Genomic DNA, 19917 nt, shown 5'->3' with positions numbered 1-19917 from the left:
CAACTCACTCTGTCTGTCTGTCTGTCTGTCTGGTCAAAAGTTTGTACACAATATTTCTTCAACACCCCATCTCGGATCAAGCTAAGATTCTGTATAATTATTTCTTGTACTTTTACCGGACAACGCAAAAAGAAATAAAGCAAAAAAAAAAAAAACAAGGTTACAAAAGACAGTTTGTGTGGAAACACAAACTCAAAACCGGCCCCCGAAAAGGCCCATCCAGGCAGGCTTCAATATTTTCAGAAAGAACATGCAAATGAAATTATATCAAAGACAAATGAGAGATAAGAATGGAGAAAGAAGCAAGACAGATCTTGTGTAGTGCCCCAACGGTCCCGCAGATCAAAGGATAGGTGAAAGTGAATGTAAAGTTAGATGTGAACCTGGCCTAACTAGTTCCTCTTTTAGACCTTGAGGTCTATAGGACAGATGATGTAAAGTTCATCTGTTTTTGTGGCCTACGATTAACGAGGGTGTCATGTAGCCAGCACAACGACCAACCGCCTATACTTTTCCCCAACTAATATCAGGTACCCATTAGAGCTGAGTGGACTCAGAGGCGCCCAAAGATTCCAAAGTTGAAAATCCCAGTCTTCACCAGGATTTGAACCCGGACCCCCAGTTCGGAAGCCAAGCGCTTTACCGCTTAGCCACCGCGCCTCCCTTGGCCTAACTAATGTCTTATAATCCAATTGTTTTGAAAAGGCTCAATCTCTTATTCAAAAAAAAAAAAATTTCCACAATAAAAAAAAAATGTTCATAAAAATGAAGTTTATAAGATTACTATTAATTTTAAATTAGGTCTAACTTTTATTGCATACTAATTAGCTTTTTCTCTTTAAAAAACTGCTTGCATAACCGATTTTAAAAATTAGATTTTTCGCTTTCAGAAAAAAAAGTAGCCGTTGCATCAGAACTTTGAATGGTCTAAAATATTGTGATGTCGGATTTGCAATATCTTTTCTAGTTTATGAGATCTAAACGGGACGGACGGACAGACGGACAGACATTTCGCACAAAACTAATAGCGTCTTTTCCCTTTCGGGGGCCGCTAAAAAGAAATTAGTTAATTAACAATTGGTAATGAATTATTTAGTTAGGTATCTCGAACAATGGAAAGAAATTGTGGCCATACACTTACACCAAAACACATGTCACTTGCCTCATCCGAACTTACACTCAAGCGCCCATACACGCACACACATACGCACGAACACACACACACACACACGCGCGCGCGCGCACGCACACATTGTTAAGCGTATCATTATGAATTGACAGACAGAAATGCGAAAGGGACGAGTAGTAGTGCCTCTAGGAACGGATGTGTCTTTCGGCCCGTAGTTTGTGACTCCCAGTGTTACTGTGCTATGATAACATTGTGCTCAAGACTGACGGGAGGCGAGATACAACCAAAAACTCACTGTATTTTATAAAATTGCTTTTCTCTAATTAAAAAACTCTAAACTGTTTCTTTGCACCAAACTATTGCAGCTCAATTTCAACAAATTGATCAACCCTCAAAAGAACATGTGGACGACAAAGTCATTTATATGGTGAATGCGCCTTTAGACTGTGCTGGACTTTGTATAGAGAATATCGATTTTCAATGCAATGCCTATGAATATTGCCTCTATGACAAATATGCCTGCAGGTAATAATTCTTCTCTCTCCCGTACTAGTTAAATTTACGATAAAAGTCTTCAAAAGTTTATGACAACCATGTTCTTTACATTCTTTACAGGCTACTTGAGAACCACATGCCCACCGTAAATAACACTGTACTGGCCAACGCAACGGACTGTGTTTTAAACACACGTAAGATTAGAGGATTCAGTTTGTCTAGACACATTTTTAGCTAAATAATGAAACAACGAATGATGCATACATATCGCATATATCAAGGGATAAAATATATTTGTAATAGCAGAATATGGTGAATTAAATATAGCGAAAAATGGACAGTCCTGACAATGGACACGAACAGTGGCGTAGCTAGGGTGGGGAGAGGAGGGGAGAGAATTTGAAAATTCCCCCTGGACCCAACTTGAGGGAGCCCCCAAATGAGTGTTTTTTTTACACAAAATGCATGGGCCCCAATAGAGGTAAAGCCCCCGGGCCCCCAAATGATGGAAAATTCCCAGCTACGCCCTTGGGCACGAACCATGGATTCAACTTCATGTAGCAATAACACGGGGTAAGGTGAACAGGTTGCTGCTAGACAGAGATGTTGAGGCCCATGGTATTAGATGGTATTACATGGTATTACATGGTATTAGATGGTATTACATGGTATCACATGGTATTACATGGTATAAGTTTGTATTAGATGGTATTACATGGTATTACATGGTATCACATGGTATTACATGGTATTAGATGGTATTACATGGTATTAGACGGTATTAGATGGTATTACATGGTATTAGATGGTATTACATGGTATTAGATGGTATTAGATGGTATTAGATGGTATTACATGATATTAGATGGTATTACATGATATTAGATGGTATTACATGATATTAGATGGTATTACATGATATTAGATGGTATTACATGGTATTAGATGGTATTACTTGATATTAGATGGTATTACATGGTATTTTCACAAAAGAAATGGGACCATAGCGCACTGAGCATGCTATAAACATGAAAGATGCGCTAAGAAGAGTATAAAAGCGATTAATGATAATAATAATACTAATGATAAACTAAGGTTTAATCGCTTATCCTTATAAATTTAAGTTATATTTTAATAACAGCCCAAGTTTAAAGCTTTCCATTTTATTTCTTTTATTCAGAATATAGAGTTGAATAAAAGCAATGTCTACACTTTTCTAACCAGAACTATTTCCTTCAGGTCCAATTGTTGGTCCAGCGGTGAAAGAAACTCCAGTAGCCGTGGCCTACCTCAATCTTGTCGAAGCTGTACAAGCTAAACAAGTTTTTGTGAGCCTTCCAGATGCTAACGGAGTAAGTGATCATATTTATTGACATTCAGAGGCGTATCTAGAAAGGTAAAGAGAAAGCCGGGGTACCTTGGTGCTAAACCTTAACTTAAAATTGATGAATTTTTAAAAAGCGGTAAAAACATATTTTATTTCGTACTAGCCGGATATGACCCGCAGCCCGAACTGATCTACTGGATTGAATTTAGATCTATGTCAAACTTGGAGAAATTTCCCTTCATATTTTTATTTTTATTTTGCCACGAAAATAAAAGTAAAATGTGAAAAGGGGCTTACCCGTTACCGTTATAACTATAAAACGAAATTTATTGTACTTTTATTTTTATTGTACTTTTTTTTTATTGTACTTTTATTTTTTATTCATTAGAACACCAACATGTACACAGCAATCAATGTTGATGTAATAACAGGCAAGTATTGTACAATAAGTTTAAAACAAATTTTTTGCCATTCGAAATTCTAAGACATTATAAATTAATATAATTTTTATTTTTATGTATATTTTACGTCTAAAACTGACGAGTTCCACTAGCTCAATACTAACGAAGTGTATACATTTTCTTTTGAACAGGGCAGCCTGTACCTGGGAAAACATTACCCAATCTGCCGAATCAATTTTCTTACAGAATAGAGACTGTCAAGCCACAGCAAGGAAGAGTTTCTGAAACCTTTGTATGTACCTTTGATATTTTATATCATTGCATGTAAGCTATACTAAAACTTAGTTTTTGACTCATTAAATCTAAAGTAATACGGTTTTAGATGTAGGTTGCCGAAAATCTGCATAAAAAGAAACAAGATGCTGGCAGATAGAAACTGATTTCTGTGCGTTTTTAGGATATACATTTTTAAACTTTCGCACATATTTTAAGTAATTTTAACTCAATGCTTTTAATGACCGAAGTATAAATAAAGACATGTTTTCCTGTAGTGTTTTAAAAGGCTACTACACTCTCCGCTCTCCGATCATAAAATTAGTGTCTTAGCTCAATACCGAGGAAAATATAATTGAGTAATATTTTATTTGTTCTTACGATGGCATAACTTTTCAAAACAAAAACCTACATTTATACTTTTTAAATATATGTAATCTACGTTTTTTGTTAAACCAGTATTTTGTAAGATATATGGTGTTCTATTAGTCTATGTTTTAATTTAAACCAATTTTTTTAAACTTTATTTTTGTTATGTCAATTTTTTAAAATCAACTTAAAAATTTACCATTTTTATCTGCATTTTTTTTTCAAATTCTATATTTACTTTACTTTTCAATGTGTTACTAAACAGGTCTGGTACGATGGAAACCTGGACATTGTTCGGTATGACAGCAGAGATCCTTATGGCGATAATCAATACATGATGACATATATTCAAGATTTTACGAGAGGTCATTATAGCTTTAGCAATTCTGTAATATTAAAATTATGAGGCAAAGGTTTCTGTGCTGCCTTTAGGCGCTTACAAAACACAACTCAGTCGAGTTAAATGTCAAATATTTTAGTCTACTTCGAGATTCGAACTCGGGCACCTTTGTTAGCGATGAATTCCACTCAACCAAATATATTCATTGATTTATTTAGTTTATCAAACTAGTCGCCAAATTTCCAATAAATTAACTAGCTACGTAAAACACATTTCTATTACGAAATGTAAGCACATGATCATGATTGTTGAACAGTATAAAAACATTACAGGGGCTTACTAAACTGCTTTGTTGGGTAAATTATAGCTTTTATATAGCACTACTTTCATGCCTGTATCATGATCAGAGCGCTTTGGTCCAATCTCATTTGTGGACCAGTGGGGGGGGGGGGGAAGAAGGTATCTGGGAGAAGGTTTTCCGTGCTGCCTTTAGGCGCTCAGTAAACATAACTCTGCTCAAATTGGGTGTCGAACCTCGAGCCCCATTCATAGGTAGCCAAGCCCAGTTCAAGCGTAATTAACTTCTCGACCACGAATCTCAAGGATTGGAACAAAAAACCCGGAATGCTTCTTGATGCTGGACTTTTGAAAAGCAGCAGGAGTGTAACATGAAATAATTAAACCATGATCTAATTAGTTGGTGCCCAAACTACGGACCGCGGGCCCTATTTTAGTTTACTTCGAGATTCGAACTCGATACCTTTGTTAGCGATGTATTCCACTCGACCATATATTCCATTGATCTATTTAGTATATCAAACTAGTCGCGGACCGCGGACGCTATCCAGTCCTCGAAACTTTCATAGTGAACCATAAACCAGTAGAGGCTCAGTGCCGAGGAATTCGACAATCTATTTCTCGCTGATCAAAGTTGTTGTAAAGATGGTTTCCCTACGAGCTGAACAATGTTGGACATCGCTGATGAGAAAGAGAGAGAGAGAGAGAGAGAAAGAGAGAGTGAGGAAAAAAGAGAGAAGGCGAGAGCGAAAGAGAGAGAAAGAGAGAAGGAGAAAAACAGAGAGAAAAGAGAAAAAAATGGAAGAAAGAGAAGAAAGAAAAAGAATTAGAAAGAGAGAGAAAAAGGGAGGTGATTGGAAACGTAGCCTTACACTGTGCTAACATATATTTTGTAGGTCTTTCCTATCAGATCAACCAAGTCACAGGAAGCTGTAAGATCAACGCCCTTGGACCTGGAGCCTTTGATGTGGTCAATAGTAAACCATCGCCAGACGGAAATCTTGTAGTGTCCTTAAAGTCTCCACAGAGCTTGTTCTACCTGTCTGATTCATACAGATTTGTTGGACAGGTAAATCAATTCTTGCTTAGGCCAGTGTCAGGTAAGTCAATTCTTGCTTAGGTCAGTGTCAGGTAAATCAATTCTTGCTTAGGTCAGTGTCAGGTAAATCAATTCTTGCTTAGGTCAGTGTCAGGTAAGTCAATTCTTGCTTAGGTCAGTGTCAGGTAAGTCAATTCTTGCTTAGGCCAGTGTCAGGTAAGTCAATTCTTGCTTAGGTCAGTGTCAGGTAAGTCAATTCTTGCTTAGGTCAGTGTCAGGTAAATCAATTCTTGCTTAGGTCAGTGTCAGGTAAATCAATTCTTTCTTAGGCCAGTGTCAGGTAAATCAATTCTTTCTTAGGCCAGTGTCAGGTAAATCAATTCTTTCTTAGGCCAGTGTCAGGTAAATCAATTCTTTCTTAGGCCAGTGTCAGGTAAATCGATTCTTTCTTAGGCCAGTGTCAGGTAAATCAATTCTTTCTTAGGCCAGTGTCACACTTTTTGAGTGCAGACAGGACGACAGTTCCAAGCCTGTCACAAAGTCGGGCTGTACTCAATTCAGGTCACGTGGCACTCCACATTAAACAAAAATGTTGTACAGATTTTACTAGAAAATATTGTTCAAGGTTCAAGATTAAATTTTATACTGCGATATGGTTCAAGGTGAAGGTCATGAGGATACCAATTTAAATTTAAAAAAAACAAACTGAAAACACAGTTAATGGTTGTTGCAAAGGTTGTCATGAAATGGCGTGATGCCTTGACTCCAGGGGCGGACTGAGTGTCAAAATCGGCCCGGGCATTTCCATACAATCGGGCCCATAAATTACCTATCATGTGATGGGCATCCAAATAGAGGCCTACCTGTCCTCAAAATCATTATGTTAAGTTTGAGTGTCGATAATTGTGAGCTCCGTATTTGAAAAAGGGCCTTATGTTGCTTTTTAATAGCCCAGGGTGAAGCCCACTACTAGTAGCGCTGTCTACGGATGTAGGCTATTACGTTATCTCGGAAAGTTTACTAGAACAAATTAGTATTACACTGTAGAGTGATTTCTTTTTAAATACGATACTCAGATGTCCGCTTTTTTTAAAGATAATATTATAAAACCTTTATCAATTTAATACTTAGTGGCATCCATGCGGACCTTTCGGTGGCCCATCCGGCCCATTTGGGTACCGGCCCACCGGGCATTTGCCCAAAAGCCCATATAGCCAGTCCGCCCCTGGTTATGACATATCTACTTATTTTTTTTTTTAAAGTTACGATCTTTACATTGGAATGTCTGTACACTTAGATTGCTTATTTTTTCTTAAACACTAAAATTGTCTTATTGGCTGGAGATGGCCCACAAAGATGTTCTTGAACCCGGCCCACGGGTACCTTGCTATACCACTGCCTATTGGTGTGGTCCTTGCACAAAACCCAAAGAATTTTTTAAATAGAATTTTTAAATCGCGAAACAGATCTCAAACATATCAGAACTTCAGGGCGCTCTCTACTAGTGTTGCTCTAGGTCTCTAATATAATTGAAGGTTCATTCACGAATGGTTAGATCTACTTGTTAGAGTACATATGCAAGAAGACCATTGTTTCTTGCTTTTGATGAAATGTTTTAAACTTTATTTCTACTCTGGTGATCATAGATCGTCCATGAAGCACATTTGTGCTTTCAACCCATTATGAATTTACCTTATTTTTGTTTATTTAGATATTGATACAGGACGGTGTTTATTTTATTGCGTGTTTTTCGGTCTTAATTTTTTTTTTCAAGTTTAAATTGATTTAGGTGGCAACCAACCTTTTGTCCTACACACTAAGGTCCTGAACGTTATCACCGACAGCACCTCGGGAGGTGGGATGGGGCAGGGGGGGGCGCGATCCAGCGGGTAGATTGGTCATGAGGTCATAAGGTGAAAATCTGCAAAATCACTAACTCAGATTTGACAATATGTTTCAGAATAGGAAAGAAATAAAATAGATTCTAGAAACAACAGTTTAACACAGTCAGACCTAGGTATTGTAAAAGACTAAAGACTGAATCATTTTTTTAGCGGCCCCCGTAAGGGGAAAAAGCCGCTATTAGGTTTGTGCAAAATGTCCGTCTGTCCGTCTGTCCGTCTGTCACACTCATATCTCGAAAACTAGAAGAGATATGAAAAATATTATTTCATCATTAAATGCGGCTTGAAAAGTTTAGGTGCAACGGCTTCTTTTGGTTTTCTAAAAGCAAACCGTTTAATTTATAAAATTAATTATGCAAGCGATTTTTTCATAAAAATACACCAATTCTAAAACAATTACGTAAATGTAAGGGAGGCAATGTTACAATATGCTAACAAAGATGGCCAATTTTTGTGTATTTTCAGTATCACTAAGTCAAATACATTTTAAAAATGTACACGAAATGTTTACAACAAATATAAATAATAGTTAAAGATGTTTTTTCTGGTCAACTAGCTGCTAAAATTAAAAGAAAACATTTCTGTTTGTTTATAAAGGCTAATAATGCATTTTGTATGTAAATATCACGCACATTTTTTTTAATGGACTTTTTATGCAGCGATTTTCGTGCAGTAGCGTAACGTCGCTACATGAACAGGTGCTAAACCAATTCCTTAAACTTTTTTTAAAAAATCAGATTTTATTTATTTTTTGTTTAGTGCCCCCATCCGAATAAAATATTATTTTTGTGCGTTTTGTCTGTTGGTCGGTCTGTCCGTCACGATTAGATTAAAAAAACTAGAACTCTAAAAGCTATTGAAAATCTGTTTACACTTTAATGTTCCTCCCGTAACATCTCAATAGTTTTAAGTAACTAAAAATTGATTGTTCCGGATTTTTTGTTTGTTTGTGCAAAACTAATCGACCCCAACAAATGTTTGTTTGCTCTTCTAATTTATATTACATTCAATTTCCATGCTTAAACGTTGCAAAAACACATTATCAATAATATGTTGTTCCGTTTTTTATGTAAATAGCATATTAATGCTAAATCAAAATCTCTATACTGACTTATATTTCATAAAGTGTAAAATTGTTCCGGATATTGTTTTATAAAGCATGAATTATGCCTAATGTTTGTTTGAAATCGCATAATTTACTAATATTACACTTATATTATTTGACAATGCGTCACTATAATTTGGTTATCAATATCAAATTGTTCCGTATTTTCATCTTTAAACAAATTTTAAAAATATCGACAATAGGTTGTTCAGGGCTTTAAAAAAAAGTAATTTACTAGAATTGATTACTGAAAATTACTTTTTAGACATTTGTTTTTTTTTGCTAAAACATAACATAGAAGTTTTGTAATCGATAAAGAAAGTTCCGGATTTTGTTTCTTACAAATCGTCGCCTGAAATTTCCGAATTTATTTAAAAATCTACTAACGCCAAATAATTGTTTGAACTCCCTCTTCTAATTAATTAACAAATAATCTTCTCATTTACGAAATAATGTTTTTACGGATTTTTATGAAAAATATTTTAACTCACTACTCTCTTACAGTACATTTAACTTTCTACCTAAAACATTATAAAATCTAATTATCGTTAATATTATGTTCCGATTTTTAAGGAAAACAGAATCCAAACACCAAAGTAAGGTATGAAAATCTCTCCACATGGCTGTAGTACATCTAATTTTTATACGAGACCATCCAAAAAATTTAATTAACGGTATTACATTTAACTGAAATTCTCTTTTTCTTTTACTATTTATACAAACATCCGGAACAATCAATTATATAAACTTTTCAATTGTGTTCATACCTAAAAATTATTGCGATGTTTTGAAACGTAAAATAAAGGTTAATCAATTTTTAATAACTTTTAGTTGTTGTTTTTTTATATCAAGATGACGGACAGAGCGACTGACAGACAAAACGCAAAATTAATGCGGCTTTGATCCTTTTTAAATAAATTCTATTAGAACTCAGTGCACCAATGTCTATGAACCCTCGTTAAATATCTCGTGTAAATAAAGACATTTTTTTTATGGTACCGGTACTAGCCTATTGTGAGGTAATGGAATTTTTTTTCTTTGACGTCATATGAATGGACTCTTTAAATGTAATGTTAAAAGAACGCACTCGGTGCACCAATGTCTATGAACACTCGATAAATGGCTCGTAATGATAAAGGCGATTTTTAGTCTAGCTAGGCCGTGTGACGTAGTGTTTTTTTTCTTTTGACGTCATATGGAATGAATTCTTTAAAAGAAATGCTAAAAGAACGCACTCGGTGCACCAATGTCTATGAACACTCGATTAATGGCTCGTAATGATGAAGGCGATTTTTATTCTAGCTAGGCCGTGTGACGTAGTGTTTTTTTTTTCCTTTGACGTCATATGGAATGAATTCTTTAAATGAAATGCTTAAAGAACGCACTCGGTGCACCAAAGTCTATGATCACTCGATAAATGGCTCGTAATGATGAAGGCGATTTTTAGTCTAGCTAGGCCGTGTGACGTAGTGTTTTTTTTCCCCTCTGACGTTATATGGAATTAATTCTTCAAATGAAATGAAAAATGATCTCGGTATAGTAATGTTTATTAAGCCTCGTTATGTGACTCGCGTTTAAAAAAGGAATGATATCTTGATTTAGATCTAATCTAGATTTTTTAAACTAGATCTAGATTTTTATTACAGTATATCTAGATCTGGATTTATATTCTAATTAAAATTATTCTAGATTATAGATCTAGAATTTCTAGATCTAGTTTAGACTAAAATAGACTAGATTAAGATGTAGAATTTCAATTTCTAAACTTAAAGTGTAAAAAAAAAGTGTAGATTTTCATTTCCAAACGTTTTGATCAATATTGTAATGTTTTAATATACTAAAACTAATCTACTATTTTTTATTTAATTTAAATTTAAATTTATGGCAAATGAATCTTTGAAACATTATTACTTTTGACCATCAAAATTAAATCACCTCTTGAATATTATTTGCGAATATGCAGATCCGACAGGGATCCGACTTCGACGGGGGCCGCCTCTGAGTTTGTGTAACACAAACTCTCTTTGTAATCTTGTTTCAAAATAAAATGCTGCACATATTTAAATGACTTGTTGTTGAGCGACTCGCTAATGACACACAAGTCCTAGGTTCGATCCTTATACTAAACAATTTTTGTCAAGACCAAATAAAATATATATTGTTATGACTCTACATTGCGCACTGTCATTAGGTGCGAGACTGTGCACCATGAGACACAGGACAGAGACACGCTAAGAGGAAGTCGAAGATGGCCGATAATTAAATCTAGGGTATAAACCAAAAATAAGTGCTGCTATTATTGGTTCCTCTAGTGGTATATTTGTTATCGCATTACTATTGTTCTATTATTAAACTGTAGTTTTGATATATCCCTTTCGTTGAGGTTCGTCGGGCTCGCTGCTGGCTGAGTTACAGCACTATGTTAAATGTTTTCTTGGAGGTTCAGAGTGTGCCGATCTAAACCATTCCGATAGCTGATTACAGCGGTGGTTGATTTTGAAACCAATACGATGCCAATCTCAATCGTTCTCATCGTATGACCTCAAAACCATCCATTCGAAGTTTGTTTCTTTGTTTATTTTCTTGCGGTAGTTGATTTTGAAACCAATACGATCCTTTGTAATCTTCTGTTCTGAAGAGACTTTTATTTATATTCATTTCTTACGAAAAAAAATTGACCCAGTTTAAAAAGTTACTGTTTTAAAAATACATTTCTTAAAAAAATAATTATTAAATGTGTATTACAAATTTTTATATTTCAACTTACACATCATTGAAGTATTAAATTTTATTTTCCAGAAAACAGTCCGAGGAATTTTATGTGACATATTTGAATCAAGCCGAGGTGACTTCAGTGTTCCCGCCTTACAGACATCCCAGAGCAGCATTTTCAAATATTATTTCCAGACTGTAAGTGTCTTTGAAATACGAAATGACTTTTGTCTGTTTCTAAATCTTTACGAAATGTCTAGAGACCATTTGGGCGAATCAGAGAGCATTACGACATCCGCCATTTTGTATTGCAACAAGCACGATGAGAGAATAGTCGACATTCTCGCAGAATGTCGCGATAGGGGACAAGGAATAAAAGATGAAGAACTGGCTGTTCCTTGCACGGGGACAAAGAGACCTTAATACACACTCCCCAATTTCGTTTTAGGACACATGCATAAATATCCAAGAACTGTGGCAAATTCTGCCGCTCCAGAATAGGCTTGATAAGTCCCTCTAGATTCATCTCAAGATGAAACCAAAAGCGAGTGACTCATCAAGGCGCATCCATTGTCTTCCGAGACAGAAGGAGGCGTATATAATTTCTTTGATGTACTTCAGTATTTCCCAAACTGTGTTCCGCGGCACCCCAGTGTTCCGCGAGGCCTCAATAAGTGTTCCGCGAGGCCTCAACAAGTGCTCCGCGAGGCCTCAATAAGTGCTCCGCGAGGCCTCAATAAGTGTTCCGCGAGGCCTCAATAAGTGTTCCGCGAGGCCTCAATAAGTGTTCCGTGAGGCCTCAATAAGTGTTAAGCGAGGCCTCAATAAGTGTTCCACGAACTATTGGACTAATTAACTAGTTGGCCACCACATGAATTAATCCCTCTAAAAAAAAAATAAGCTAAGTGCTCCCTCCGCCTAAATGCTCAGAAGGTGCAAAGTGTTCAGTTCAACATTTTTTAGTTTCTGCTGTGTATTTTAAGAGGATAGTCTCAGCATGTCGATTGTCACGAAACGAGTTTCAGATTTGGTGGAAGAGAAAGTGAATGAAAGCTACTGATAATAAAATAGTATCTCAGGAATTTCTGTTATATATTAACCGTCAGAATTTTTGTTATTTATTTACTGACTAGAAAGGTAGAGCCTTTAGATTATATAGATCTAGAGAAGTAATAATTATAATAGTAATATTGTGTGCTTCTCTTCTCTTCCATTGTAAGACGAGTTTTTACAATTTTGTACTGAATTTTTTTTCTTTGTAAACAGAGCGAATGGGACTATGTCTCCCCTGATGGTACAGATATAACACACAGTAAACCAGTCATGCTTGAGGTGGAAGACACGACGGTGAGATTGACTCTCTCAGAGATCTATGCATAATTAGTTACATAATTAATTAACGAACACATTATTAGGCGCTTTTACCGTAAATTACCCCAGAGTTGAAAAATCTCTCCATTGTGATCAAGTTTAGAGTAATTCACGCACAACTTTCGGTGCGTGTTTTAAACATAAACACAAATTGCATGAAATTCATTTATATTCAAAACATTTCATTCTACTGCAACTTTCGATTGAGGTCTCTTCTATAAGCTATTTTCTATTACAGCTATTAACGAGTTACATTCTAGAACTCTTAATGAGAATTGTTTGATATAAAAAAAAGGAAAGTAATGCTCACAGTATTGATTATATAAATATATATATATGTATATTTATGCCCATAAATGTGAAATTATTTCACTAAGAAAAGGTTTTTTTTTTTTTACATTTTGATTGTTTAAAAGTGTATTTCTATGAAATAGTGACAGAAACGAGAACAAATAAATTATTGCATTCTTTTTTCTTCTCCAGACTGGATTTTACTTTGCTGTCAACTTCTACGATTTCAATGACCAGGGTCATTCAGTCAACTATTTTGACACTTCAGCTTGTTACGACAATGACCAAAAAAATGATTTTCTGGTTATTTTTAAAGGACGTTAGTATTAGCGTGCTATATTTCCACTTTAGTTTTAATGTTTTGATACAACTCAATTTTTCAAACACCAAGACGCCATTGAAAATAGCGAACGTGTATATCAATAAAAAAAATTAACGAAATAGTTAATTAAATAGCGGTTGTTAATAAATATTTTTCTGATTTACTGTAACGAAATTAATAATTTCAGTTAATTTACCAAATAAATTGAAATAATTAGAATTGATAATACTGAAAGTGTCTTCTATATTTCAATCTCTGCTTCCAGAACCTTATCATCCTTATTTGGACCAAGCCTACAACAGTTTCATCAACTCTGCCGCGCAGCTCATGGCTTCATGGACACAGTTATCTCCCATGCAGTTTCAGCAACTAAGACTGACTTATGACGATAACAATGATGTATATCTGTTTGTTACTTCCCTTGGAAATGTTCCTCCTATCGGTAAGATAATAATTAATTCAAGTCTTAGTGGTCAACAGGTACAGTAAACATTTTCTTTTTTAAATATTTTATGTTAAAATTTAAATTTCGAATGTTTAAATCACAACTTCCCTCATATCATTTGAATCTATTTTTAAAAAAAACGGCATGAGCTAAGGATTTCGGGGGCCCCGGGGGGCTTGACCCTATTAGGGGCCCCCTGCATTTTGACAGCTATCACATGTCCGTTTCCCCCTTGCAGACTTGTTCACGCCTACACTGCAAGTGGGCCTGAACAGTTCAGCGAACTACATCCAAGTGGACGATGAGGAAGACTGCGCTGCAGCTTGTGTCTCTACCAACAGCTTCATCTGCAATAGCTTCGACTACTGCGGCGGCAGCTGCCTGCTTGGACAAAAACACAGCGAAAGTGAAGGCGACCCCACGGCTACACCGGAGAACAACCCGTGTACACATTATACAAGTAAGCCACCAATGAACAGAAAACTATTATCCACTAACTTTATTAGTTTGTAGGTTCTATCTACTGGCGTTGAAAGCAACTAAATATAAAACATCAGAGCGTATACAGTAGTCTTCAACCTTTTGGCCTACCGCCCCCATTTTCTTATTTTTTCCTTTAAAAAATCCGCCAGCGCCACCCTGTAAGAAAAACACTTATAAAGCAGCGTGAAAAGGCAGTTGAACAGAATGTCATTTATTTATTAATTTGTAGTCCTTAGTTTGGAACTACAGAGTTATTGTCCTTAGTATTGAACTACAGAGTTACTGTCCTTAGTATTGAACTACAGAGTTACTGTCCTTAGTATTGAACTACAGAGTTACTGTCCTTAGTATTGAACTACAGAGTTACTGTCCTTAGTATTGAACTACAGATCTTCTTTTTTTTTTCTGGTACCGTTTCCTGAAGGAAGGTCTTTTCGAGCCCTGATGACCTTGCCATGTGGCCATAAAGTTTTAGCTTGCGTATTTATTTTCGAGTAGTTAGCAGGTTTAATCGCTGTATTAATCCTGTAACTCATTAAAAACACCTACCTAGAGAAAAAAAAAATTATTTAAAAAATACTAAAACAAAATACATTTTTGTTAAAAAAACAACAACAAATTAGAACAATAGACTCACTTTCAAGTCTTGTTTATTAAAAGTCTAACTATCAAACTCTAGGAACAGAAGATGGATCACTTGCGACCTTAGATGTGGCCATGATATACAGCAAACTAACAGACTACGTCTACGACAATTTGTTTCAGATTACCATCACACTACCAGATGTAAGTTATCAAGTTATAGCTATAATAAACTTATCCATTAGCTTATATTGTATGCTCCGAAGCAATGCTTTAGTCAAGTAGAAAAGTCCTGTACCCAAAAGTGACGCTTTAAAAGAAGAAAGTTCTTTGTTGGTGAATTTATTTCAGAATACAAACAAGACCTATATAGCTACTGATATCAGAGACGATCTGGAAATTCCCAATGATCCGAGTGATACTTCAGGTAATAACATGTTTAATAAATGGACAAATGTTGTGTGTTGGCATTGGATTGAAGCCAAACATAGGTTTTTAGTTTTAAATGTTTAATTAGGAAACATTTCAATATAGACCTAATTAGAAAGGATGAGTTCTGTACTGAGAGCATTAGAAGTGAGGATTTCAATAGAGATATTTAGAGGGTAATGAATTCATTGTACAGAATATTAGAGATTGATGATTTCATTGTACATAAAATTAGAGATTGATGATTTCATTGTACATAAAATTAGAGATTGATGATTTCATTGTACATAAAATTAGAGATTGATGATTTCATTGTACATAAAATTAGAGATTGATGATTTCATTGTACATAAAATTAGAGATTGATGATTTAATTGTACTTAAAATTAGAGATTGATGATTTCATTTTAAAGAAAATTAGAGATTGATGATTTCATTTTACAGAAAATTAGAGATTGATGATTTTATTGTACAGAAAATTAGAGATTGATGATTTCATTTTACAGAAAATTAGAGATTGATGATTTCATTTTACAGAAAATTAGAGATTGATGATTTCATTGTACAGAAAATTAGAGATTGATGATTTCATTTTACAGAAAATTAGAGATTGATGATTTCATTGTACAGAAAATTAGAGATTGATGATTTCATTTTACAGAAAATTAGAGATTGATGATTTCATTTTACAGAAAATTAGAGATTGATGATTTCATTGTACAGAAAATTAGAGATTGATGATCTCATTGTACAGAAAATTAGAGATTTATGATTTCATTGTACAGAAAATTAGAGATTGATGATTTCATTTTACAGAAAATTAGAGATTGATGATTTCATTGTACAGAAAATTAGAGATTGATGATTTCATTTTAAGAAAATTAGAGATTGATGATTTCATTTTACAGAAAATTAGAGATTGATGATTTTATTGTATAGAAAATTAGAGATTGATGATTTCATTTTACAGAAAATTAGAGATTGATGATTTCATTTTACAGAAAATTAGAGATTGATGATCTCATTGTACAGAAAATTAGAGATTGATGATTTCATTTTACAGAAAATTAGAGATTGATGATTTCATTTTACAGAAAATTAGAGATTGATGATTTCATTTTACAGAAAATTAGAGATTGATGATTTCATTTTACAGAAAATTAGAGATTGATGATTTCTTTGTACAGAAATTCAGGCTATATTGTTTGATTTTTAATTTTGAGATTAGTAGAAGTGTTGATTTGAACCTAGCCTAATATATTGATAATATCAGTGAACTTAGCCTAATATATTTATAGTATCAGTGAACTTAGCCTAATATATTGATAGTATCAGTGAACTTAGCCTAATATATTGATAGTATCAATGCACTTAGCCTAATATATTGATAGTATCAGTGAACTTAGCCTAATATATTGATAGTATCAATTAACTTAGCCTAATATATTGATAGTATCAGTGAACTTAGCCTAATATATTGATAGTATCAGTGAACTTAGCCTAATATATTGATAGTATCAGTGAACTTAGCCTAATATATTGATAGTATCAATGAACTTAGCCTAATATATTGATAGTATCAGTGAACTTAGCCTAATATATTGATAGTATCAGAAGTGTTAATTTTAATATGGAAAGCATTAGAAGTGCTGACGATGAGTAGATTTAGCTGTTTCCTACTCTCTGCTAGCGCTATGGATTATACCTTAATTGAAACGTTTATAAATTGAGTTCTCGTTTTACATGAATATACTTACAGGCTCGTTATTAAGAAACTATGTGGTCACTCCAAATAGCAAATTTCTGGACAGTGTTATAAATACAACATACGAAATGGTCAGCATTACAGACTGTGCTCTCTCATGTAGTCAGGTAACTTTTCTTTTAATTTATCTAGATTTAGTTTGTTAATAAAATCAAACATTTTTAATCGCAACTAAAACATTTAAATTCCGCATTGAAAGACAAACACAAAAAATTCTGTTTAATCAAGTGCAACTTTCGATAATTATCCTTTTTTTTTAATCTTATCTTATAAAATACAGTTAATCAATGACTTAAATGCTGCCAAGCTGTTAGTTTTCTTGGCTGATTCAAGCCACCCATTCCATGCTTGAATAGCTTTACTAGTACAATAGAAGCACTAATTACCATTCGACACGTATCCCGCAGGGCAGACGACAGCATGCCAGGCGATCTTCTTTGGCTAACTTAAATGAGGACGGCGTAACAGCGGTGCCCCCCCCCCAAAAAAAAAAAATTAACTAAGGCGCCATTTCGCCCTCAATTACATAGAGGTACGTAGCTAGTCACAGATGGCCTCGGAAAGAGACACTTGGAGAGCTCTCACAAAGACTGTGGGTCAAACATTTGTGACTCAAATACAGAAGAAAACTTAAATAGACCGGCGGTAGAAAAAGGGTTTGTCTTCAAGAAATGCAGGTCGCAACTGGGTTCACGTATTCATGTGAAGCACCGCACTTAATTTTAGGAGTAAAAGACATTGCCATCCTAATATAATTTGAACAATAAAAAATATATTTTTTATATAGCTTAGCTTTGTGATTATAAACATTTTTGGGTATTCATAATGAACTTAAGTGAACTCTTCTATCTTCATGTATTTTCTCTGTCATTGGTTTCTCTTCCATAAGAGTTGATTGGTGTTTGTGTTTCACCTGTACGTATGTTCTATTTATAGGAGAACACGTTCACATGTGAGTCCTTTGACTACAGTTTCACTACTGGACTCTGTCGGCTGACATCCTTACATCCGGATGAAATTATTCCACCAATGCCAGCGATTATAAACTCATCGATATACACGAACGTTTATTCTAGTAAGTTAACAAAACTCGATTTTACTTTTGAATCTAATCACTTCCCTCCCTCCTCAATCCCTTGTTTTTTTTTTTACTTATTTTACTCCATTTCATTTAACATTATTTACACTTTTACTCGCCTAAACTTAGCTCAACTCAAAATCTTTTCAATTGTTTTTATTTCATCTTACCTTACATTAGCTCACATTATCTTCACTAATCTACCTTAGCTCATATTATCTTCACTAATTTTACCTTAGCTCACATTATCTTCATAACATCAGGTGACATAACATCAGTTGACATAACCTCAGTTGACATAACATCAGGTGACATAACATCAGCTGACATGACATCAGGTGACATAACATCAGGTGACATAACATCAGCTGACATTACCTCAGTTGACATAACATCAGGTGACATAACATCAGGTGACATTACATCAGGTGACATAACCTCAGTTGACATAACCTCAGTTGACATAACATCAGGTGACATAACATCAGCTGACATGAAACCAGGTGACATAACATCGGCTGACATAACCTAAGTTGACATAACATCAGGTGACATAACATCAGCTGACATGACATCAGGTGACAGAACATCAGCTGACATAACCTCAGTTGACATAACATCAGTTGAGATAACATCAGGTGACATTGCATCAGTTGACATAACCTCATCTGACATAACATTAGCTGACATAATATCAGCTGACATAGCATCAGGGGACATAACTTTAGCTGACGTAACATCAGCTCAGTTTCTTGAATTGGTTCCATGTATTGTTATAGCGAGACCAACCTACCTCAGAAATATTCTTTTATCTCTGTAATACGTACACAACAAACAAATACATGTAAACTACCTTTAAATGATTTTCTAAATATTCTGTGTTTAGAGTTTTACACCATGGACTATACTCTAAACTCTGCCGAAGTCTTTACCACAAAAGCAGACAAGAGACTCCCCAATGTCAACAGTAATGAGATGTGTGCCCGTGCCTGCACCACCAACCCAGACTTCAGATGTGAGTCGTTCGAGATCTGTGACGACGGTTTCTGCAACTTAAGAAAGACTCACATGATTCAAGCCAAACCTTCAGACTTGACTAATGCCACGAGCTGCACGCATTACTCACGTGAGTAGAAAACTTGTTAAAATATTGGACATAAAAACGTTTTCATGTACATACAGCTGAAATAAGCGTTCTTCTACATACTTTTTCATCTCTGTGGAGGAATATGTCCACCGATCGGTCAGTTTGTACTTCCCAATGGGGATGATGGGCCTGTGACTCCGAGGGGTAAAGTCTTAGGGCCACAACGCGATAAATATTATTTTGATGTTGCATAGGCTCGTGGACAGGCATAAGCAAGAACCAAAACTTAATGATTAGGTGAAAGAAACAATATTTAATACGAGCTGATTAAGAGATATACAATGAATGAGTAGGGGGGGGGGGTGTACATATATATTCAGGATGATTTATGAAACAATATCATCACTGGAATGGTACTCAAGTGCTCATGTATGGTTTGCTTATTGGCTGCCTCTCACTTATCTTCTTTATCCAAGGTTCTCCTTCTGAGCTGGAGTGAGTTAGGACTCCACTGGGCTGGTAGCCAGTCAGTTGATGTTCTGCGGGTAGGCAGGTGCTGGTGTGATGAGGACGAGGATGACACAAGTTGGGCTTACTCGTTTTGTTAGGTACAGACCGGTCCTGGGACTTCAGCCTGGAATGCCTTCAGTTCTAGTCGAGAGTGATGAGTGAC

General features: G+C 35.1%; 1 protein-coding gene across 1 annotated transcript in view; it reads left to right on the top strand.

Moving 5' to 3' along the window:
- Nucleotides 1–19917, top strand: part of LOC106077514 (uncharacterized) — a 45716-nt gene that overhangs the window by 16794 nt on the left and 9005 nt on the right. The window contains exons 14-30 of the mRNA XM_056029683.1: nt 1495–1654; nt 1745–1818; nt 2864–2976; nt 3340–3382; nt 3544–3644; nt 4260–4359; nt 5528–5700; nt 11479–11589; nt 12658–12738; nt 13246–13372; nt 13641–13817; nt 14059–14280; nt 14983–15089; nt 15237–15312; nt 17074–17186; nt 18016–18154; nt 19044–19283. Of these exons, the coding sequence (XP_055885658.1) occupies nt 1495–1654; nt 1745–1818; nt 2864–2976; nt 3340–3382; nt 3544–3644; nt 4260–4359; nt 5528–5700; nt 11479–11589; nt 12658–12738; nt 13246–13372; nt 13641–13817; nt 14059–14280; nt 14983–15089; nt 15237–15312; nt 17074–17186; nt 18016–18154; nt 19044–19283 (2157 nt within the window). The remainder of the gene's footprint in view (nt 1–1494; nt 1655–1744; nt 1819–2863; nt 2977–3339; nt 3383–3543; nt 3645–4259; nt 4360–5527; nt 5701–11478; nt 11590–12657; nt 12739–13245; nt 13373–13640; nt 13818–14058; nt 14281–14982; nt 15090–15236; nt 15313–17073; nt 17187–18015; nt 18155–19043; nt 19284–19917) is intronic.

The sequence above is a fragment of the Biomphalaria glabrata genome, chromosome 5 (genome assembly GCF_947242115.1).
Source record: "Biomphalaria glabrata chromosome 5, xgBioGlab47.1, whole genome shotgun sequence".
NCBI classification, from domain to species: Eukaryota; Metazoa; Mollusca; class Gastropoda; family Planorbidae; genus Biomphalaria; species Biomphalaria glabrata.
The sequence above is the reverse complement of the archived record's forward strand: the minus strand, read 5'-3'. Positions and strand labels throughout refer to the sequence as shown.